This window comes from Haemaphysalis longicornis, unplaced genomic scaffold, assembly GCF_048455015.1.
Source record: "Haemaphysalis longicornis isolate Haplotype H1 unplaced genomic scaffold, Haemaphysalis longicornis Haplotype H1 scaffold_6, whole genome shotgun sequence".
In the NCBI taxonomy this organism is placed as follows: Eukaryota; Metazoa; Arthropoda; class Arachnida; order Ixodida; family Ixodidae; genus Haemaphysalis; species Haemaphysalis longicornis.
In genome coordinates, this window is record NW_027526407.1 from 41,846,485 (window position 1) to 41,871,339 (window position 24,855).

General features: G+C 45.1%; 1 protein-coding gene across 4 annotated transcripts in view; it reads left to right on the forward strand.

The window, feature by feature from the left end:
- Positions 1-24,449, forward strand: part of Borcs5 (BLOC-1 related complex subunit 5) — a 59,372-nt gene extending 34,923 nt beyond the window's left edge. For 3 of the 4 annotated variants that reach the window (XM_077674099.1, XM_077674097.1, XM_077674098.1), the window contains 3 exons: positions 2,869-3,047; positions 6,147-6,335; positions 24,044-24,449. In XM_077674099.1, the coding sequence (XP_077530225.1) occupies positions 2,869-3,047; positions 6,147-6,335; positions 24,044-24,259 (584 nt within the window). In that variant the 3' untranslated portion in view covers positions 24,260-24,449. The remainder of the gene's footprint in view (positions 1-2,868; positions 3,048-6,146; positions 6,336-24,043) is intronic. The other variant, XM_077674100.1, reaches the window with a different exon arrangement.
- The last annotated feature ends 406 nt before the right edge of the window (positions 24,450-24,855 follow it).

The window sequence follows — 24,855 nt, forward strand, 5'->3', positions numbered from 1 at the left end:
GGGCCTCTGTTCTTGTTTACTTGAAGGAGGACGTGGCCTTTGCCAGGTGGCTTTTCACAGTCTGAGCGGAATGAAGTTTTCCAGAGTGTTCACACAATAAGGGCCTTTTCTACTTGTGCAGTTTTTCAAGCTACTGAAAAATTGTTGTTTTGTCTCACTCTTCTGTTTTTTTTTTTTTTTAATTTTGCTTTCAATATGCTAGCTGTCGAGTTTTGAGCCTCGCGGAAACCAAATATTTCTTCGTTACAGCTGTTACCGCGCGGCTCTCGAGGTTTGGGTTTCGTTATAGAAAGAATAGGTGTCATTGAAATGAAGCGTGACCAAGCAAACTTCGTATTTATTTCGCTATATCAGTGTTTGCAATTACGAGGTTCAACTGTAGTGCTAAATGGCCATTTCACATGGCGTTTGAACATCAAGGCAGTCGACTTCGATCTTTTTTACCACAGCTGAAGCATGCAGAGTGTGCTCCTAACGCATTAGTGTAAAGTTATTGACATGTTCAAGGTTTTAAGACGTCTCCCTGCATTAATGAAAGAGGCGACTATGTCAACCTGTTGAGAACAATAATATAAAACAAACTTTGTTAATTTTTGTATCTGCAAATGGGGACCATAGAAAATTTTTGTTTTGCCACTGTCATTATTCTTATGGCACTTCATGTTAGAGGGGAGCCCTTAGAATGTCTGTAGGCTCTTCAAGACTGGTGAATAAAATGGACCCACTGTGTTTCCGTCACAATGCTGATTAACCTGCACTAGACAGCCCTGTAGATTGCATTGTTGATGAAACTGATTTAAAAGTTCTCCTTGGCTCCACCTCCAATATCACAGATCGCTTTTCTATGATGCTTATTCATTTTAGTCAATGCAACTCGATAGGAATCCACCTCACAGGTTTGAAATCGCTTTCCTCGCTTCATAGAGTTTCTTACAGTATACACTAGAGGGGAATCTGGCGATAGCGGCTACGTGGCTCACATCAAGGTCGTCTGTGTTGTCATGAGCCGCCATTACATCATGCGCTCACCTTAGTTTCGTCATTGGCTTGGATTGAAACGCTTTAGTGGCCGTGTATCGAACGCAGTGTCACTAAAAAACGCAAAGAACGGTGTGTTTTTGTATAAGTGGAAAATAAAACAGGCTGTTTGAAAGCTAAGTAAAAAAGAAGTAAAGCGTATTTTTGCAGGAACGGTTGGGCCTACTATTCTGCAGGCCTAGCTGGTAGTTAACAACACAATGTCAATATCTTGTGGAAAACTCATTAGGGACTCTTATTTTGTTAATTTTACTATTATTTCAGATGATAAGTTGTTTGAAGTGTTTGGAAAGCTTTGTGAGCGAACGTCATCTTCGTGGTAAACCGGTGCACCGACTGTCAACTACAGTTTGACAAAACTTGTTGCTGAGCAAGTTGGTTCATACTTGAAGAAAAAAGAAAACGTGGCGTTAAACAGTCGCAAATGAAGAGAAGATTGGACAAATGCAGGCGCCCGTATCTGTCGTATGTTGTCTTCGTCAAAGTATTTTTTTTTTTTGTTAGCTAGAACTTTTGCAGCAGCATATTACCCGCTTAGCCATGCGTCCTTCAACTGCAGCATGAACAATATCAGGTACGATCACACACTGCCTCCTGCCTTTTCACCAAACTTGGCTACCACAGAACAGGGAGGATTTTGGCTTCCTCGTAGCTCGTAGGCGTGTTAAAGGGACCCTGCAACACTTACCATCGACTACTCGGAGTGTATTTTAGGGTAAAGTCTATTGTCCCAGCAATCTCCTCCTGCAAGAATTATGAAAATCCGTTCACTATCACCGAAACTACGCGCGATGAAAAATCGCGCATAAATGTTCCCTCTCAACTCAACCGCGGACAACGCGGCGAAAGCTACGCGCTCTCTCCCGGAGAGGGGGGCGGCGTGCGGCGTTCTGTTCGGCGGCCTTCGATATGTCACATGCCGGGGAGTTTTGTCCTTTTCCCCGCAACGTGGACGGGTCTATTTCCGGTCTGAAGCCGCGAAAAAGCAGGCATGGCAGCCTGCTTGCAAGCAAGTGCTCAGGCTGGTAGGGCGTTTTTGAAGCAATAAACATTTGTTGTTGAGTGGGCTCATTGTAAGGGGAATATTTAGTTCGTCACTCAAACTCCGCGCCCACTCAAGACAACAGAAACACCAAAAGTATGCGGACATGTTCAGACATAGAAGAGGTTCCTACACAGCGCCAACGACGGCTGATCGTCACGGGAAATGCCAGAATTTAGCCGCGAAGTTGACCAGCAACAGCCAATAGGACAGCCAGGACAGCCATGGCCCGATTGACGTCGCAGAAGCCATGCCAGGGGTGCATAATAAGGAGAATTGAAGAGAGAGCAGTTGGTTTTTCCGCGTCTTTCACGGCGATTTGCGCGCTTACCGCTTCACGTGCACGTGTAATATTTGGCTCGGGTATTCCTGGCAGTGTAATCTAAACGTTACGCTGGTTTACTTGCACTGCATGAAGAGTGTTGCAGGGTCCCTTTAATGCATAGTGAAGAGAGCAAATCCCCAAAACTGCTTAAGTATCCAATTGTCATGCCAAGCTCAAGCCAAAAGCGGGGGTCTTCCCATAAACCCCCACCATGACATGGATTGCCAGGTGCAGTTTCCTATCTAGTATACGTACTAAGAAACTCTATGGCTCACTGAACTGTATTCCTTGTCATTGGCTTTTAGCTTTAGCGTGCTTTCTCGTCCAACTTTCAGGCATCCTTCTTTGCAACTTACATCTTTCTTTCCTCTACTAACTTTCCTCTCGCTACTCTTTTCTCTTCCTCACGCTTGACCTCTTCTCCCTCCCTGCTGGCAATCTCGGCGTCGCGCTACTCTAAAAGAGTCCCCAAAGCTGGGAAGCAAGAGTCCGGCACGGCTTTTGCGTAACTCGCCACGCCCTTCGCCAAAGCCGCGCCCTCACTCATACGCGGGCACTTCAGGTCACAGCATCGTGGTGGTGAAGGAAGGGAGCGTGGAAGCGCAGGCGCCAGAGAACGACGAGGACGTCATCAAACTCCAGGTGAGAGAATTTTGAGTACGGTTATCTCTATATTCACTGTTCCATTTGGCAGTGTCAACAATTGTGGTTCATTGGAGTAAGCAGAAGGTAACCGATTGCACAAAAAAAACGACAAGAACCGAAACGCACGCAGTTCGTGCAAAAAAAATTTGGGGACACCTACCATATTTGCTCAATTCTAACGCGCCCCCGATTGTAACGCGCAAGGTACGTTTACGTGGGAAAATTCGGGAAAATAATTTCACGCAGATTCTACCATGCAGAAAGACGCAGCCTACGTACCTGGCAGAAGTCCTTTTTTTTTTTTGCGTACACAGTTGTGGCAGCAAGTATCTCTTGTGCTTCATAAGGTTACTTATCCAGCTCCTGCTGACATTAAAACTCGTCTGGAATACCGAAAGTGATTGCTGTGTTAACTGCCTCCATAATTTCTTAAGGAATGAAATGAAATGGAATGAATGCCCATTGAAGATTGGATGCAGCTAAGTTCACGCGATGTTGACGGGTGGTTTGGGATTGGATTGAGTTGGACATTGGAAGGAGTTCAGGTCCATGACGATGTTGCTGGACGCTTTGAGTCTGATTCAGTTTTTTTATCTGATTGTGATGCGCACGCTAAATTGAAGGCTAATTTTAGCAAAAAAAGGTGTGTGTTAGGATCGTGCAAATGCGGTAAGCTCTTGTTATGAGTTAGTAATGCGAAAGCATAAATGCCCGACAGAATGCCGCCGAGTGCCCCTTCCAGTTTTGCACCGAGTGATTGTGGCTTTTCATTGCCTCGTAGCGTGGTCGTTATGGTTTTTTTTTTTTTTTTTGAAAAGCTTTTACATGAAGATATGGTACCGCCACTGCCCTTTCTGGTGCATCACTCTTAGCCTTCTCAGTGCTGCTGGAGATAAGAGCAGCAGATAAGTTCATGGCCTTCCACAGTGCAAGCTATCTCTAGAGCTGTTTTTCTGTACCAGATGCCAAGGCCTGACGCCAGCTTTTAAGTGCACAGCACTTTAGGGGTTTGCCTTGTCGCCGTAGCTGGCTCACTGGACCCAAGTAGAGCCACACGGCATACTGTGGTTGTGGTGTAACCAAGTGGCTTCGTCAGCCAAGTGCTTTTGGTCATAAGCGTTCGAAACTCATGAACTGCTGGCGCTTGTCATACATCTCCCCGTTGTTTAGCGCAAAGGAAACTGCAGGTCCATTTGAGGCAAAATATACGTAATTAGCCGGCAGCGCCGACGTTCATTTAGTTAGGAACGCTCGTTGGGTTGGTTTTTATGATAGTAAGCGACAAAAAGTGGCAGTGCAACGCCGGCACATGCGGGAAGAAAAGAAAGCACAAAGAGAACAGAACTCCCGCTGGTGCAGTTTCAGGCAGGGGGCGTGCGAGCACTGTAAAGGCGGGAAATTCGAATAGCATTGGGTGGTAGCAATGAGCGGATAACTGCGCTACAGCCCATTATGGCGAATCACTGCTCTGCACTTCCAACAGCTTTCGCATTGAGTGGAATGGCTTTAATTTTTTTTCACACAATGGGCCTTATATTGCTTCAGCATTGGGATTAAAAGTTAACATTGAAACAGAGTTGAAACTTACTGAATATAGAATGACTGTGGAATCTCTCATAGAATACAATATATAACCACGAAAATTCACGGTAAAGCATGGCAAACTACTACTAAGAGAAAGGGAAATAAAAGGCAGAGTTGCCAACAGTCTGCAGTTCGTAGTCTTGCTGATACAGCTGAAATGCTAGACACAGAAGTGCCTGTGGCTCAAGTAGCAGCAAGTTTAACCCACTCACTGTCGCTGACGTACTGGTATGTTTTTGCATTTCCCTTCAGCAGTGTCACTGACGTACCGGTGTGTTTTCCCTTGTGCGTTCGAAAATTCACGCCATAGTGCAACGCTGGCGCACCTGGACTGTTTGCGCCATCTTTCCAACCTTTCTAGTAGCTCGTATTTTCTCTCGGTAGCTCTCTTCGGCGGTTATTCAAGAGTACGAAGTCACCGCAGCCACCCTTCATTGCTGGGGCGCTTCGTTGCTGTGCACGCTGTACTCTGTCGAGATGAGTGACCAGGTGGCACGCGTGCGATTACGGGTGCAAGGATTGTTGTGCCATCCGCAATGGGTTCCTATACTCGGTGACAACTTAAGAACGGCACCGGAATTTGCCGCTGTGCCTTATCACCGTAGCCGGATGTTTCTCCGCGCGGCGCAAGTAGGGCGTTACTGGGAATATTTTGAACATGGCGTGAGCCGTTCCCGTGATTTTCTGGACTTTATATGCTTATAAACGACTCCAGTGACGACAAACAAACTGCGTGAGACAAGGCAGACGATATCACGCATTCATAGCAAACCCAAGTCCTCATACCAGAAGCGTGCACAGCAAGCTGAAAATATCTGGAAGAAAGGCGATTTCTCACCCACGCTGTTTCCTTTCGACGCGTTACGTTCCGGATGCTACCATAGTCAAGTAAATCACTATGCTCTTTCCCTGATATTCCCGGAAACCAAGCCAACACTGGGGGTGTGTCACAGCCAGAAACACCCAACAGTGAAAGGGTTAAGGCATTTGTGAACCAGCTTCAGCCATTAGTAACTGTGCTTTAATTAAGTGGTTTGCCACTCCCACATGTTGCTAGCACGTGTATATCATGCATGAAGAACTCTGAGGGAATATTTCTTCAAGTTTCTAGTTTTCGAGTGTAGTCAGATTGTATATACATGCCCTTTGCATGTTCTATTCTGGCTTGTTTTCGTTGGAGGCCATTATTGTTGTTTTTTATACTTTATATGGGTTGCTGGATACTTGAGCTGGAAATCATCGTTTGAGTTGGAAAATTTGCCAAAATGCCCATAATTTTACGTTAAAAGTTGAGCTAAATGCCAGTCAAGCTTTAACGAAGCAACACACATTTGGGATGGGTATTGGAAGCTGAATTAATGGCACACGTCAGTGTGTCCCAAGTGTCATTAGAGATATTGCTGTCTCTTTTCTCTCACTAAACACATTTCTAAAGTAGCAAAGACTTTTTAAACAGACAGTTGGAAAAACCATTCAATCTTCTCTAAATGTGGCCCTGCTTTTTTCCTGCAGTCCATACCGCAGTTCTTCCCCATCCTCAAGGGAAGCCTTCACAGCCCCATCATCTGCGATTCGGACGTTGGGGAAAAACTTGACCATCGTGCAGTGAACCGCCTGGCTTCTCGGTACCAGGAGCACCTCAGGCAGTGCGCTGAGGTGGTCAGCTGTGAGCAGAATGCGCTTGCTGCACGAATTCGGGAGGTACGTCGTCTCTGTTTACCTTTCTGTGGCCTCATGAGAGCGTACGCTTCGTTCCAAACTCCGATAGTCATCATGATCATCACCACCACCAGCCTAGCTGCGCCCACTGCAGGGCAAAGGCATCTCCCATAGATCTCCAATTACCCCGGTCCTGTGCTAACTGGGACCAATTTATCCACGCAAACTTCTTGATCTCATCTGCCCATCTAACTTTCTGCCGCCCCCTGCCACGCTTGCCGTCTCTAGGGATCCATTCTGTTACCCTGAATGACCAACGGTTATCTTGCCTCCGAATTACATGCCCTGCCCACGTCCACTTCTTCTTAATTTCTACTAATATGTCCTTAACACGCGTTTGTTCCCTGACCCACTCCGCTCTCTTCTTGTCCCTCAATGTTACACCTATAATCTTCCGCTCCATTGCCCGCTGAGTCGTTCTCAATTTAAGTTGAACCCTCTTAGTGAGCCTTCAAGTTTCTGCCCCGTAGGTGAAGACCGGTAAGATGCAGCTGTCATATACTTTCTTCTTCAATACCCCGATAGTATACCACGTAATTCGGCTTCTCATAAAATCTGCTGCGGGCATGCGTTCTTCCTTGTTAGGGGGACCGTGAAAACAAAATACAAGTTTGGTTCATTCAAAACACCCCACTTACCTTATAACGATGGTGCCAAGTATAATGCAAGCTTCCACCAGTTAAGCTGGATATTACGGAAATTGGAGGAAGATAAGGTAGCTGACCAGCCACTTTCTGGCTGGGTCCTTATCACGTCACAGGGGGTGGTTTGTACAAATAGTGGCTAGAAGCACGACTTTGTGATTGTGGTGATGCCTGTAGTTCCGTTTAATTGTACAGTCAAACTTGGCTATATTGAACTCCAAGGGTATCTCGAAATAGTTCATGTATCGGTAATTCGAAACATAAAATACCGTATTTACATGATTGTAGGTCAAACCTTTTTTTCAAGTTTGACAATCCAGTGTTGGGGGCTCAAAAATTAGAATATGCATTTTGTAGGGAAACATTTAAAAAACACGCCCTAGAAAAAATGTAGACTTTCGCGGAACAATTTGTCAGGTATAAAAAAAAATGTTAGCATGCACGGTGCTCGTGTCATGCAGTGAAGCCCAACCTCCAATTCAAAATGTGCAATTTCGGGTGGTTCCCTGGAATAAATCTGGCGATTTGACATTATCAGAGGCACCAATTTGCCCCCACATAACGTAAAAACATCTTGTCAATGACTGACTTTGCATTTACAGCGAGCACAATATTTGGGACAAGCACACGATGCGGAAAAAAACATGCATGAAGTTGAAAACAGAACGCCGTGGTTGATGCTTGTTGACATTCACGGTCAGTTATCTCTCAAAACATAAGAATGAGCTTTATTATCATCTTCTTACTCGCAATCATAGCCTTGCTTGCAAAAATGAGGTACGATGCGCTAGAATTGTGCCCTACGATCTTTGGCCGAGTAGCAGTTGCGCGATAAAAAAGATCAGCACAACGAGCCTCCTCCGTTGCAGCGCCACCTAACATTTTTCAAATAAAACAGTCCAAAACTTATTGGAGACTCCGTCCGAATAGACAGTTCAACTTAGTAGCAACACTAGACACTCAGAGATACCCTGGTATGGAAACAAAACTGGAAGACGCACAGCTGGCAGTGTGTAAGGCCGGTTTGAAGCACTGTCCGCGTCGGAACAGATATCTGGTGACTGGGTGTGATCTTGTGATTTGCATCTGAAGTTCTTATCGCAGAAATCGGGTTAGGGTAGGGGGAAATCAGGAGCGGCGTGCTTTGTTTGAGGATCAGTCGCGGACGCTCAAGGCGCCATGGCAGGTAGCCTTGAAGTTGGGTAACTGCGTACCAGTGGCGATCAATATGAATTTCGCGATGCAGAAACGAAACCGAAACTGTTGTAAACTGTTTGCGAATGGTCCTAGGGTAAGAACTACCACACAACTTAGAACAACTTGCACAAAGGCAATAAAACTGCCTAAAATCATAAAGTAGCTTTGCAAACAGGCACTGCTTGACATTTTCAGCCGATTTCTGGGATTATTACTGTCAGATTGCAAACCTGACGATTGAAAATTGTATACTGGTGCAGAGTAATTACAAGTGGCACGCATTCTTTGTTGGTAGTAGTGGCGCGCGCTGGCCACGCTCCTTTTCCACACCCAGGTGATTCAAACGTGTGTCAAATATCACGTTTTTGTTGCAAAAATGAAAACAAACTGATTTTGAAAGGCCATTTTCTGATCAAACTCCAAACAGCTTTACTTGTTCGAGCAATGCCTGGAACGCTATGAAAAGGCGCTCCCAAAGTATTGTTCAAATTGAACGATTTTGAATAGGTGCGGTCACGAAAGAGTTAATGTTACACCTATCATCTTCCGTTCCATTGTTCTCTGAGTCGTCCTCAGTTTAAGTTGAGCCCTCTTAGTGAGTTTGCAAGTCTCTGCCCGGTAAGCACCGGTAAGCTGCAGCTGTCACACACTTTCTTCTTCAGGGACAATGGTAGGCTGCCATTCACTATCAGAGAATGTCTGCCGAATGCACTCCACCTCATTCTTATCCTTCTAATTATCTCTGCCTCATGGTTGGGATCCGGCGTCATTACTCGGCCTAACACCACACTTTATTTAGCCTGGAAAAATTCCGTGAGCTTTGCTTTCTTATTCTGCGTCGTGGAGTTCACCAAACTGGCTTCAAGCTTACTAACGCTTTTCAAATGAGAAATTCTGGTGCCGTCCAGTGCACCACCATGGCGGCGAATTACACTGAGTGCTGACGCTACTTCAGCTCTGGTAGGTGATTGGGGACGAATTGTTCGAATTAAGCGGAGTTCGAATTAGCGGGTGGGCTCTATAATGAATGGACATCGCGCCACATTGCGCGGGCAGAATACAAGGAGGCCACCTGTGGACTCGTTTTCGCAAATTAGGCGCTACTACACGTTTGTGACAGGCAATTTCGTAAATGATGTTCATGGAGGTCAAACAGCAAACGAAATTAATGGATCAGTCAGTTATACGCCCGGAACAGTCACTTTCATTGCGTTCACCTGAGCAGTCAGCCGTAATGTCGAATTAATCACGCTGTCTGCGCGCGAAAACAAGTTTATTTGCTAAGCAGGGCCGAGGAAATCAAAATAAAGGTAATCAGTAATATGCGTTTGTAGCGTTTCTTCTGTCACGACTCCGAGAATCGCTTGGAACTTGCAGAAGTGCTCCAGCGCAGCGTCGGATTTCTTATCTGCTGAGAAATAACATGCTGCAACATTCAGCCTCGACACTGCTTTGCATGCATCTCGAGTAAATTTGGTTTGGTTTGGATATGGAACACATTAGACAGTTTTAGCATATCGTTACCGTGTTTGCGTTGCCGTTTACCGTGCTACCGGAAGCCGGAGTTTCCGTTTACAGTTGAAAACGGTAAAACGCGTTTTAGCACACGGTTTGCGTATTCTGGTTACCGGCTGCCGTGAGACACACAGCGATATCTAATGCACTAGCATCGAAACAAATCACGCATAATTTTGTTGCTCACAGCTACCTGCTTTTGTTTAAAGTAGCTTGAATGTTTCACTTTTTGGGTGAAGCATTCACAATAACATTATTAGTTTTAAGAATACTTTAGCCATTACCTGTATAGCTTTAAAAAAGAAAAGTGATACCGGTGGCGCCATCTACTGAGTACAGCGGGAATCAAGGTAAACTAGAATTTACACCTGTACTCAGTATTTCGGCATGAAATGAGTAAAATATGTTGAAATTATCGCTCAATAACCTACACTACCTTGCCTGACACAATTTTGGAGACGTAAAAGCGCTTTGCGTGCTCGGAAACTTATCTGAACTATTTGAGGTGCGCGAGGCTTAGCACAAGTAGGGGCGGCCATTTTGCTCACCCATCCGGAAAGAAATAGTTGTTTGTCGAATTCCTGAGCACCATTTAATGAGAAAAAGTGGATAAACAACATCAACTAAGAATAGTTTTACTGGCTGTACCAAGCATCAAGCGCCAAGTGCGCTGCGTTTGCTGCAATCAAGACAAGAGGGTGCACTGCGTTTGCTCAGGAAGCGCCGTGGCGACAGTAAAGGTTGTGCCGGTAAGTTACCGTTCGCGGTAACTCGTCGCGCGTGCGCAGTCGACTCCCACAAACCTGCTAAACGGTAACGCAAACACGGTAACGATATCAAAACTCTCTATTGTAATCACTCTAGGCTGACTTCTTCTACGAAGAGTGATGGAAACCAGGGGATCCCAGTTCTAATTAACCGTTCTGGGTTCCGACACATTCGAATTTTCAAGAATTTTTCCCCATTTAAATATACAGGGCTGTGTCGGGACCTGGGCGTCAGTTCGAATTTACGAGCTTTTACTGTAGTGCCATTTTTTCACGGCTATGGCTTTAAAGACACGGTGCCCTGAACAAAACAAACACACAGCACACCACACCGGTCTCGCTGCTCCAGTAGAGATGCCGCTGGGTCACAGTGCCTCCGGTCGGTTTCTCCGCCTTTTTGATTTTTGCACCCAATCAATCCCTGCATTCTCGTTTCCATGCGGCTATCCCCGTGTTAGTGCAGTGAGCAGGAAGAGCAGGTGTCAAAGGCCGCACAAGCTAGTTCACTGATACTGCCTTCCCAGCTTTCCTGTAAACAAGTGCACAAGAAGTCGTCATCATCATCGCCTCGACCCCATCAGGAGAAGCGCTCTTGCAGGGGCACATGCGGCGCCGTGTTCGATATATGAATGTGCCGGTGAACTGGAGCTCAAAAATTACGCCCACCTCCCCTCGCGGGAACCCTGGTGTGATGCGACGCTGAGGGGGGTTCAAGCGCAAGCGGAGAGCAACCGTCGACCGAAAGGCCGCCGGAGGGCGGCACACCGGTTATATGCGCAGCGCGCCCGAAGGAGATGAGACCGCAGAGAGAGAGAGTACTGCACATGCGCAGCACCGCGCGCTGGGCCGCACACCCGCAAATGTTGAGAGAGAGTGTTCGCTCTCACCTGGGCACGCGCCGGCGCCAGTGCGTCTGCCGCGGCTATGACGCAACACAATCCACTTTAATCCAATTCAATCCAATCCAAGCCAATCGAATCCAATTCAATGCCCCTCGCGAGAGAGTGTTCGCTATCAAAGAGGAGAGGGGGTGAGCGGAGGAGAGTGCGGACGACGACGACGGACGCACGCAGGAAGGACAGGGCCGCCGACAAGAGATGCTCTCAGCGTCGCATCTAATATACGCATTCAATAGCACTGTACATTTGCGTCAGTGAACAGGAATTCAATAGGCATGTACAAGAGCGTTATACGTTCTTGTGGGATTTCCAAGGGATTGAGACTGTTAGATATAAGCAATGATTCGATATTGAAGCGAAGCGTTTCTGGTTTCACTAATGGTGGTGTCATAACCAAAACGTACACCAGGAAAGCCAACTTTACACAATTGAATTGCACATAATTTTGATGATCATCATCATCATTATCATCATCAAACCTTGAATGCTTTAATTATTCTCCGTTCATCCTTAATCCTCTGTTTTCCCAGTCAAGCTTTCCAAATACCCGCTGCAGACATGGTGTGAATAGTTTTGGTGAGATGGCATCTCCCTGTCTTACTCTATTTCGGATCGGAAATTTATCGCTTTGCTCGTGGAGGGCTATCCTGCTTGTGCATCCCTTATATATGTCGTCTAGAAGTCTTATGTAGGTTTCCTCTATTCCCTGGTCTTTTAGGACTTCTATCACGACTGCGGTGAGTATGGAATAAAACGCTTTAACAATCTATAAATACCATGTAAAGGGGTTTAGTTTACTCCGCAGATTTTCCTATCGCTTGATTGACGACGACATGGATGTGATCTATTGTCGAGTACCCTTTCCTAAACCCAGCCTGCTCTCTGGGTTATTGGGGATCCAGGCTGTCACCTATGCGGCTAACTATAACCTTGGTAAACAACTTGTAAACAACTGAGCGTAGGCTGATGGGTGTGTAATTCTTGAGGTCCTTGGGGTCTCCCTTCTTATGAATCAGAGTAATAATGTTGGCGCTTTCCCAGGCTATTGGGCACTTTTTGAGTCTTCAAGCATTCCGAAAATAGTACAGCAAGCTTTTCCAGTACAATATCTCCTCTCTCCTTCAAAAGATCCACGGTCATGCCGTCGTCACTTGCAGATGTTCTCTTTTCATGCCTTTGAGAGCCTTTCCTACCTCCTCTTTAATTACTAGTGGGACTCTGCAAGTTGAGCTTGTACTGTCAGTGGTTTTCCCTAGTCTAACATCACAGGCATACAGTCTGGTGTAGAATCATTCTGCTGCCTTTATTGTCTCATTCATGTTGTGCATAATACTATCCTGCTCGTGTCTGAGTGCATACATTCTGTCTCTGCCGATGGCCAGCTTTCACGCTTCCTCTGATTTGCAGCATTTCCTCGCTCACTGCCATGTTAGATTCACGAATGTCATTCGTTTTACTTCTGTTAACCAATTTAGATAGCTCTACTAACTGAACTCGACCCCCGTACTTGATACTTACGTTTTGCAATTAGTTCCTTCAATTTATTAGTTTTCCAGTTTGCTTCCTGCATGCTGCTTTTACAGCTGCTGCAGATTTTGGGATTGCCATTTTTAGGTTGTGTGATCATCATTAGACGTCTGGCTGCTCGTCTGGTGATGATGACACGAAAAAACGCTTCCCGTGGTCGTAATTTAACCTGGGTCCTTTGTGTTCTGAAGCCAACGTCTGTCTGATTGCGACATCCCAACACGGTCGACGCTTTGGGGGGGGGGCTCATCTTTCTTGTGGGGGATGTGTTTGCTATCGTGCGAGTTTGGACTCGACTCGCAGGCAGTTTGTGCCTTGATCGTCGACACTTGGACTTTGACTCTCAAATGGTTTGCGCTTTGATCACTGATGCTCTCACTTATTGCAGTGGCTTTGTCTTTGGCACTTTGTTTCTTTATTTTCGCACCCAAAACAACTTTGCATTTCAACCAGTGTCGTCATTAGACAGAGGGTATCTTGAATTTTATCCAGGTTTGACTTGATCACTTAAATGCAGCATGCAGTTAACACTGTAATAACTTGGTTTTTAGTGTTCCTTCTATTCCATTACTGCCGACATCATATAGCCTGAAATTTGAAAGTGTTTGAGTTTTCCGCAGCTTTTTTAGGCTAAAAATACATTTTTGGGGGCTGGAATTGAGTTGACTGAGTTGCCGAAAGTTAGTTCTTTTAGACTAAAGGAAGGTGTATTTTGTCTTCTTGGACTCCTTAAGAGGACTTGAAAACTCAGCGGGCTCTACTACCATATAGTGCAGTAATAGATTGAGCTGGAATATAGGTCGACCCCCTTACCTTGTAGCCGAAAAATGCAAAAAAAATAATTCGGTACACAGCGTCATTTTATTGGCGCTATAACTTGTTTCGTCTGAGATTACTCGTTAGGGTTGTCTGAAATGATGTATACGACAACCTCTCGCTGGCTGTCGCCCACACAGCAATTCGTCTTCGGTGGAGGCCGGGGAATTGCTTCTGGAGCACTTCTTGAACACTCACGAGACCATGTCATCATGAAGTGAGCGCAAAGCATGGGGCACTATGTGCAGACCATAGCAAGAGCCAGTCTGTGCAGGTGGCCAGCAAGCATCTTGAAGTATCCATTCGTAGAGATGTCGCACGACGCTCGCAGACAAGTCGCCACTTTGTGCAGCAGCACAGGTGCACAGAGCAGCGCCCATGAAATGAGGTCTTCCAAGCGTTGCATACCGAGAGCTGCTCCTTCTGCTAACGCCAGTAGCATACACTTCTTTTGGTGATACTTTAAGCGGCTGGCAGCCAATTTATAGCTTGATCAATTATATTGCACCTTGTAGCCGTGGCAAAACAGAGATGCTTGCCGTGCCCGCACTTAGCATCGTGTCTTCGCCGCGAGATGCGCCACTCACACGTCTGTATTGCTGCACATCGAACTCAAAAAAAGGAGTTTGCTCTAAGCGACCGGACTCAGTGAATGTATACTTTTGTTGCGGTCTCACGAAGCTGGTGTGTGCAAGGCTGGTGCAAGGCCACTAGCTCTGACTTTCATAAACAACTGCCAATAATTATTTGGTGCCACTACTCGCAAGCTGTATGCACTAACCATGCGTCTCTGCTGTGTGTACTCTCACAATGACGGTGAACCGTTTCACGACTTCACTGGGTTTTTGAAAAAGGTAACCAAACAGTAGCCTACGTAGAGGACATCATCCCGATATTTTTATTGCAATAATTTTTGTCTTTGGCTTTTATATATATTTTTTTTTGCTGTTTATTTTACTTTTTCATGCTTTGCTTTTTTTTTTTTTTTTTTTTTTCCTCGACATTATATCATGCGTACACCACTGTCTCCAGGCGACGCGAAGAGGCCAAGAACAGGCAGCGTACACGCTGCCTGAGGAACTGCTTGGCTTTTAAGCAAACCTCGAAAACAAAAAATTGAATGAAGCTCACATTAATGCGCAAGACTTGAAGGCAGCGAAGGTAACGTAACCTTCACGACCGTCACGATGGTTTAAGTCCACGATTGCAGCCGATTTGCTTCTTCTTCGCTGCTGCAACGACATTTACTCCATCATTCTTGCCACAAGTGTGAGCTTCCTTCATGTTTTTGGAAGTGATAATCAATGGACATCACCTTGGAGGGGCGTACGCTATGACCAGGCTTTCTCGTTCCAAGCAGGTGTTGCCACAATTACAGCAAATGCTGTATTTCTTTTTTTCGTTTTTTTGGTTAATCTTCCGAAGTGGCCATGCTCAGCATTTTCTTGTTATTTTTAACTGCGGACATGAAAAATTCGCAACTTTCACCAACAGTGGCGCCGCCACGCGGTGGCCGCCGGAACCAGTCGAAAGATTATGCGCCGCTGTGTCGGCTGCAAACGCGCACCCAAACATCGGTTCTTCTCTCACATGCGTTTACGCAGTTTACGTTTAGTTGAGTGTGGGTTCAGGCTAGTTGTTGGTGGTCCACGATCTTGTTTAGCGAGAAAAGCATAAAAACAGGCGTGAGACACAGGAACACAAGAAGCACAAATGTTGCGCGTGCGGACAGTCCATGATTGTAAAAGTGCTGCGTACCGCTGTGCTGCAGAAAGACAAACCCCCGCCCGTTTCTGGTTGATGTCCGCCTCGAGAAGGAATGGTTTCTTATAGGATTCAAACTGGAAAGCCTATCACGCACACAAAAAAAAAGGCTACGCTCTGTTCGCAGGCGTTGGGAAAGCTTGCCGTAGTCGTCGCGCTGCATCGCATCGACCCGCCACAAAGGGAGGCGCGGTGAAAGTGGCGTATTCGTGTTTTAAAAGTGTATCGTAATGTTACAATTATAATTGTTGCACCCTGAAAGCGAATCGCTAGTTGTCTCGCCGCAAGCTACGGTCGTTTCGTCGATCCCACCACGAAGGTTGGCACCGTGAAATGTTGCTGCAGTCGCCGCACACTGCCATTTTCGCGTGGGCCACGTCGCAAAGGCAGGCGTCATGAGACGGCACCGTAGTCGTCACGCGTTCTAAGGACATCACAAAGTTACCGTAGTAGTCGCAAGCTGCAGTCGTAACGTTGAACCCGTCATGAGGGCAGGCGTCGTGCTCATGCAGAGAAAGCTTAGTACAATATATGGTACCATAGTCGTCGCGAACTGCCGTAGTCGCGTCGATTCTGCCATGAAGGCAGGTGCCGAGAAAAGCACCGCAATATCGCGACGCCTGCCTCCGTGGCGGGGTCGACGCGAAGTAAACACACGATGCTATGCGCTGTCATCGCACGGGCAAGACAGACAGTCTGGATGGCACACTCCCCGGAATTTCTTGTCGTCAAACCACTGCACCAACATATAGATAAAGCGTAGCCGCTATCAGAAACATTGGGCCTCGAAATAATAAACAACAACGCAAAGAAGCAGCGACATTTTACGGAGTGTGCGAAAAAAAAGCAGGCAGCAGCACTCAGTTGCAGTAAAGGGGAAAAATCACGGCGCAAGCCTGGCCACTGCTGACTTTCAGTCAGCAACATATGTAGCACCCCGCGTCGCAAACTTTTCACCTTCTGCAGGGCAGCGTTTCCTTTCATCCATCATATTGGCGTTAGTCATGCGTCGCTACCGTGAACCGGTGGCACGCCACTCTGTGAACACCTAGCATACAGCGCATACACTCCGTTCAGCTTTATAGTCTCTCGAACGGCCATATTGTATTTCTCGTGGCGCCACCTTTGCCGCTGAAAGTTGCAAATTACGATTTGCTAAACAGCTTCGCTGCTAAAATGAATGAACTTTCCTTGGTATGTAGGTGACGCATGGAATCCTAAAAAACATTCTTAGAACACGTCGCAAGAGCACCAACCTTCAGAATGACCTGTTTGGGCTGTTCTGTCGCGCACTGATTTTCCGAAAGCGTAAATGTCCGAGCCATCAGTTCACCGTACGATACACAGCTGTGGTGCAGTGGTCTTAGGTGCAGAAAGCCACATAGAGGTGCAACAGATGCAGCTAGGCTAGCTAGACCCCCCTGTAATATAGGGGCCAGCGAAGGTGTTGGCCCATTGTTCTTTTGCGCCACAAAAGAGGCGCAAGTTCACATCTGCGACAAGGCACAAGGCACAAATTCGCATCTGCGACAAACAGTCAGCATGACGACTGATGATGCCCGGAATCATATTGACTCCTGTGGTTCACACCAAGTTACTGCTTATCACGCTGTCCATGTCATTAATTGTGGCTGACAGTATGTGCTGATTAAAACTCTGAACAACCATGATAGATGGAGTTTTAGTTGATGTTCCCTGACACCTTTGAGGTCTCTTCTCAGGATACAGTTGAACCCCTTTATAAGAGACACGTACCGGGGAGCAGTTTCTGTCTCTTATATGAGATGTCCCTTGTAAGCAGGGAACCATGTTCTCACTTACTAATCAGACCCTAGTTCAATGTTGGCATTGTATGACTAAAATAAGCTCAAAAGAACACTACAGCATGTTGCAAAAGATTCATTCTAATTTATGTTTGGCCCCCAGAATTTATGAAACAGTTCTGAATCTTTGTTTGCTTCATGACTGTATTTACACTGTTTTTTACAACCGATTCTACAAGCTTTTTTTTCCTTTCCGTGTTTGTGGAAGATGAATTGTAGATGTTGAGTTCACAAGCCTAATGAATAGCCAGAGAGCACAGCTTCTTCCGCTGTGTGCTCAGGCTATTCATTACGCTTGCAGGACCCAACATCTGTGATGCTTCTTGATTGGGAGCTACGCGAGTGGGAGAGCCCGCATGTGCGATCACGCTCCATCCAATGGATGGCAGTGAGCTTCAATCACTTCTGTAAGTTGCATTTCTATTGGCAGGGCTTCTCATCGTCATTTCATAGCTGACTGAACCACTTTGTGTTTGCTGAAGTTATAATAATAGCGACTGCAGGCGTCTGTCGTCCACCTGTGTTTCCAGAATGGAAGCAACTCTAATTAGTGACTGGTGGCACTGCATCTGAAGTTAAAATGTGTGTTACAAGCGAGATTACTGATTAAACTTCAAGGATGACTTGTCCCTTATAACCAACTGTCTTCTAGATTCGATGTCTGTTATTAAAGAGGTCAATTTAATGGGAAAGATAGGGCAGCCAACCATGTGGGTGAATATTGTCTCTTATACCTATTTGTATCTTACACTCATGTCTCTTATAACGAGGTTCAACTGTACTTGCAAAGCATGGGCTGCTGTGGGCTCTGACAATGACAGTGTTTCATAATGCCTGTGTTTCGCTGGGTTAGTTGGTTCGTAGGGTTCAAAAACTATGATAGTGCAGAACAAACAAAACACAGGAGGTACGGAGAAGACTAAGCACCAGTACTGTCAATCTGTCCTGTATTTTGTTTGTTCTGTACTAACATATTTTTAATAAAATAACAGTGTTGTGTAGGGTAAAAATTCATGGAAGCAACACTTACTGCCCCAAGATCCGCCATATTTGCACGTGTCATGGTATGGTAGCAACAACTTGCTTGTTTTAAAAACAATACGGTCTCTCTTGGACTATTTTAACCCAAAAACTTTGGTCTGTCTATCTGGCTGTCCCTCATTCAGCCACCCTGCCAAAAGATAAAAGAATTCTGAATCAAGAAGTGCATATGGGCAGAACCTTTCCAAAGGACTAAATCTGGAAGCATTTTTCATAGTTGCATTGCACAAAAAAAGAAAACACTAGACATATTTGTCAAGACATCAATACATATCTGGTACCAGGCATAGATTTTACCTTGATATTTGATAGAAAATAATAAATACAGTAAAAGCTCGTTAATTCTAACTCGAAGGGGACTGTAAAATTGTTCGAATTAAGCGGATTTCGAATTAGCGGGCGGGCGCTAGAATGAATGGAAATTGCGCCACACTGCGCGGGCAGAACTCAAAAAAGCCACCTCTGGACTCGTTATCGCGAATTAGCGCTACAGCACGTTTGTGGCAGGTGATTTTGTAAATAGTGTTTCGTAAATAACAATGGCATGTGCCGGAGCACTGGCACCAGTGGCGCGGCGCACTCTGTAGAAGCAAAATAAGCTGTTGCAGGAGCGTGGCGCGCCCGCCACGCTCTTTTCTGTTTCATTGTTTTGCATCTCCAGCAAATTTGGTTTGGTTTGGATTTGCAATACATTGTAACCACTCTGGGCCGACTATTGCCAGGAGTGATGGAAACTGGGGGATCATAGTTCGAATTAACTGTCCTGGATACCGATGCGTTCAAATTATCGGTACTTTTCCCCCATTGAGATATACATGGCTGTGCCGGGACGGGGGCGTGGGTTCAAATTAATCGGAAGTTCGAATTAACCGAGTCCGAATTAACGAGCTTTTACTGTATATGCTTTGAAAACAATGTTTTGACCCAAAAATACAAAAAGAGCTCGGGCCCGAGTCTAAACCACGAGGCAGCATTCCAAGTTCAGCAGTAATGAAAGGTTCAAATAGATGGCACGCAAGCAGTGGAATGTGGCAAAATTGAATTGACTTGAGCAAACCTCACCATGTTTATCGTAGAAGGAGAGGGTGAGGGGGGCTGGGAGAGAAGGGAGGCATTTATGTGGCAGGGGCACCAAAAGACTATCGTTTTTCGACATTTGCAGCGAAGTGAGCGGATATGTGGGCAATTTTTTTGCATGAAAGCAAGCAGTGTCACATCAGGCAAGGCTAAATTTACTACCGAAACTGACAAAGCTGCGAAGGCGAAGCTACAGCAAATCTCTGGCGATCGGCTGTTCCCAGACAGCTTAGGGGTTCACCTTTGGTTTTAGCTGGAAGTGGGCGAGTATTGGAAACTTTGACTGCGTCACAAATAGCATTTGCCATTTCACTCAAGTCACGGTGCACTCTTACTTTTCAGAGTATTCACAGTTTTTAATCGGTCGAAAATGGGGGGTAGCAAACATTGGTTTTGCCGCAAGAAACTTGCAATCATCAATCTTCAACGAGTCATGCTTTCTTGGGTTGGCTTCCCCACACAACACCGAAGCTGCGCAGTAAACCTCGCGTGCATAAAACACGCACAGAACTATGGTTAGCCAAAGAGGAATGCTATTTCCACGTAAAATTGGTGAGCTGAAACGGCTCGGTTTTTAACAGTAGTATCAATGAGGCAGGAAGAGGTGCGTGTTTGAACAAACGTAATCCCATTGATAAAAACATAGTTCACTCAGTACTAGTAGTAGTAGTACTACTATACCAGTACTACTATTACTAGTACGACTACTACTAGTACTACTACTATTGCAAGTAGCACTGCTACTGTTAGTACTAGCAATAGTACTACTAGTACTACATAGTACGTAGTAAACCCACTGATAGAAATTTATTACACGCTCCATCCAGCATTCATCCTGTACTGTTCTCTTTGTGTGTGGTGTGTTTTTGTGCTGGATTTCCTTTTCTGCAAATTTGCGCCGGCTAACCTAGTTGTCAATATAACCTTTATTGTTGGTTGGCTGTTTCAGCAGTGAGTTACGAGTCCACACTAGCCACTAGTGTTCTCAGCAAGCACCTACGGATCATAGCTGACCCGGAAGTCTCTATTTGCAAACATTTTGGGCAACTTGCATTTCGCTGTTTCAGTGTCCACCAGGTTTTTTTTTTTTTTTTTTTGTATTGTTTTGCCATCTCTCGCTGATAGCCTTGTGGTGTAACGTGCAACTTCTTTTATTGAACATGGGTAAGCTTAGAGAGTGTGTAAAAGAACGTCCCGAGTTCAACAATTTTGTTTTTTTAAATGTCACACTTGAAACCTCTCTATATATTAAACTGAAGGTATTCACAGTTTAAAGTATATTTGACTTGTATTGCAGCCAGATTTTTGTTTTCCATTTTCTGCGTGCAGTCAACAGTTTCATATTTCCTACTGTGCCGTAATTTCAATGTCTTGTTTCTGTAATTCGTTCTTGTTTTATGCAAAATGAGTGACGCAAGTTCTATGTCAATAGCACCAGACGTTGGCAAGGCAAAAATCTTGCTAAATGCGGTGCCAAATTGCCCTTCTTGGCACAACTCTGCCTCTGTTACACTCAAATCATGTTTGAGAAAGCAATGAAAAACAAATGTCCCCTTGAAGATGGGCATGCCCGGCAAGCAAAATAAAAACAGAACACAAGGGAGCTGTATGGTATTGACGAAATATGAATACGTACGTGTATGTGTTACAGCATTCATGGCTGCTGTTAATTCCCAGTTTTTACAGTGTTCCCCGCAAATTTCATCTCCATGAACATCACATGGTGTATGTGGCACACCTTCTACATAGCCTTCTAATCACGCAAAGAATTGCTAATACTCTTATATATTACCGGGACTTTCCTTTTCTATATTTTAGCACGTTAAATTTGGGGATCTTGTTATGTGCCGATCCAAACTATTTTCTGCCCATTTTGTGGTGTCTGTCTATGGCACTTTTCACGCACACATTTCTTTCGTGTGGTCCACAATTAAAAAAAATAACTTACACTTGCCCGTGAAAAAGTTTGAAAATTGGAAAAACAAATAATACTCAAAAGGCGGCCAGTCACAGGTGGAATGATAGCAGCCATCTTGTATCCTCCCACTTCAGAGTGAAGTCGCAGACAGGTTTTTATCAGCCACTCAAAAGGTCGTAGATAAACCAGCCTTCGTGGCACACTGGTTGCCTCGGCTCTTCGGGCCGATCATAGGTCTAGGACATTGTTGTCGTACGCACGCATTTCGAGAGCACTTTTGTTTCTTTCCGAATTATGAGTTTCCAAGGTGGGAGTCGTGTCCTCAGAGCCTAATTTCATGCTTGGACCAGATTTGTTTGGGTCTGCAAGCATGCGATTTTTATCTTGCAGTGTAATGCTTGACTCTGATCACCACATCTATGAGGCCTTTGTGATGCCTTTATCTTCAGAATAAGCAGTGGTTAGCATCTCTTGCGCTTTGAGATAACAACATTGTGCTTCGTTTAACAATAGCATGGTAAACATGCAGGCACATGAAACTGATAGGGCATGTGCTGACTCCCAACTATCTCATTCAGTTAATCTAGGCGCTTTCAAATGTGCAGAACATGCTCTGAACTTGTAATTGCTCAGTTTATTTTAAAAGCAACTCTCAATTCTGATTTCTTCATCAGCTTTCTGCATCTATTCAGCCTTGTACATTGATTGAAGGAACTCGCATTGTGTGAGCGTACCTTTTTTTTTAGGGGCTGGGGCTGTTGGCGTCTCCTCTTGTCATAATCATTGTCTCAAGTAGTCACGGTACTAAAACAGCGCGAAACTCATTTACACCTCGCGCCAGAACGTAATGCGTACTAGAAAACCACCGGGACACCCGTTTACCCCTCGCGCTAGAGAGCTTCGTGCTTCAAAGACAAGAGAGACTTACAGCTAAACTGTATACCCCTACCCACTCCGACGGTTTCATCTCCGTCGGCAAAAAATGCCAAGGCACCAAGAATACACTTATACACTGCATGCTTCACCCCTCCCCAGGTTTCACGTTAGTGGAGGCGGCCCGGGATTTTTTTTGTGTGTGTAAATGAGCATTGAAGGGGGTTTTTAAAAAGGTTGGTTTCACCTACTTCTCTGTTTGTGCCAGTGCTATATAAATTGTAAGCAGTGCATCCTAACCACGCATCCATATAAGTATTTTAGCAAGAGTAGTTCCTCTTAATTATATTTTATGCAGAACGGTTCATAGTAATTGCGAGTGACATCCCTGGATGGTGCCAGTGACGTTTTAACCTGAAAGCGACACATGTTCTGGCACCTGCTCCAAACACTACCATAACTGTTCCAAACTAGCATTTTTTGCTGCCCCAGGACTTGCTCTGAAATGCGGAATGCTGCTTCCACCACTGCAAATGCATCTCGGCAGATGTAGATACTGAGAACACACGAGCTTGTAGTGCACACAGTGAGAAAGGTGATAGCCGAGACAAGTCTATCCGTCAAGATGGTGGCCAATAGACCGGCTTATTTGGGGTCACTGAATCAGTTTACTGACAGGAGAGCATGCAGTGAAGTGTTTCACAGGGTTGGGAGGAACCTTTGTGGAGGCACAACTTCCTTCTACTTGTTTCTGCTTGCATACCCCAGGTGTGCATTGGTGGGAAGCTAGTCTTTGCAGCCCACAAATCTTCGATAGCGGTCATTAGTGCACAGAGCCCTATATATATCTAATGTTTAGTCCACTGAAAATGACACGTGCCTTTCGGTTGGACAGTTGCTCTAATTTGGCACGGGCTGTGATTGGCTGTGTATGTTCTTTACTGTAGTTGGGTTTGGTTCTGACTGGCGCTTGATGTGGCTTGCCATAACATTGTCCTGAAAGTACACCTGAATTGGCGTGAATCTAAGAGCTACAATAGACCTATGCTCAATCTAACTTGCAACTTTAGGCCAAATAAAATGAGTCCCCAAAAATGCTATAAACACTGTAAAAAAAAATTAGCTCTTTTCATGCAAGAAATTATGGTGGCATGAGTAGGACTTTTGGATTAAAAGTGTCTAACATGCTGAAACTGTTTGGGGCAATAACTGATGCTTGTTTTTTTTTTATGTGGCCCCTTCAGTTTGAATTGAGCACCAAGGCTTCCCAGAGAATCTAGGGCTGGTATGGGAGAGCCTAGGAAGTGCTGAGGCCATTACAAATAAGCAAAAAATTAGCATTTGCTTAAGCTTCATTTCAGCATGTATACATACGCATGTATACATGCTGAAATGAGATGAGAGATGGAGGTTAAAAGCGAAAATGCCCATGAGCTGAGATTTTGTGCATAATAAATATCCCCAGGTATCCAAAATTAATTCAGAACCCTCGACTACAGTGTGCCTCATAGCCCAAAAGTCGCTAACACCCCCCTCCCACCTCCCCAAAAAAGAACATCTCCAACATTTAAGTGGTATATATAATTACGCTCACATCTACATTTCCTGGGCAGTTTAGAAACCTGCCGTTCTGTTTCATCCAAACCTTCAATTGAAAGGTTTTTTTTTTTTTTTCAATGTATATTTAGCTGTGCTGATCAATATTGTTTCACGGATGTTATCAGTGTAGCATAGAAAAGTTTGTATGTGACATATAATTTGGTGCACGACTTGCTGAGCTGACAAGTTGGCGTTCCTGTGTTGTGACAAGTAGCCCTTGTGTGTTGCAGGTGGACTATGCGGTCTCTACCCTCAACACAATGATGACCGAACGGCAGAAGAAGTTCGGCAAATACGTGGAGCAGCTGCTGAAAGTGCACGAACTCTCCAACCTCCTCCAGAACACAGAGAGCATGCTGGCCAAAACTGTGGAACAGTTGGACGAACTGAACAAGAAACTACCGCCAGAAGAACAGCTGGAACCATTCGTGATGGTCACCGGGTGAACGCGGTAGGGGTGAACTAAAAGTGGCGTGCCAAGACAGTGGCTTGTTCGCAAGTGAAAAGAACTGCTCACATTTTAATTTGTCAGTCAGCCTAGTGAAAGAGCAGAGTGTGTGATGATAGTGAAGGTTTGTTGGATTGTTAAGTTATTTTATCTTTACTTACCGTTTTGAATAAATAGGTTTTTGAGAAGATGTGTATGTGCTGTAATGCCTGCGAGCACAGCATTGCTGCTTGAGAACTGAACAGGATTCTTAAGAAGAATTTGCTGCTGGGTGAGTTGGTGTGAACTGTGCAACATTGTTGAAGCACTAAAAAATAGACATACACAAGAAGAATGACAGGACAGGCACTAACTTTCAAATACAGCAATCTCTCGTTAACTCGTACTTGGATATCTCGAACTATCGGTTAAGTCGAAGCTTTTTTTTCACCATGCCTCCCATGGGCAGCATGTATTGCCCCCCTTTAACACGAAACTCCGCTTATCTCGAAATTTTTAGCGGATTTTAGGACTTCGAGTTAACGAGGGATCACTGCAGTTTTATTGCCATGATGTTCAACAATATACATAGGAAAAGAAAGAAGAAAGATACGG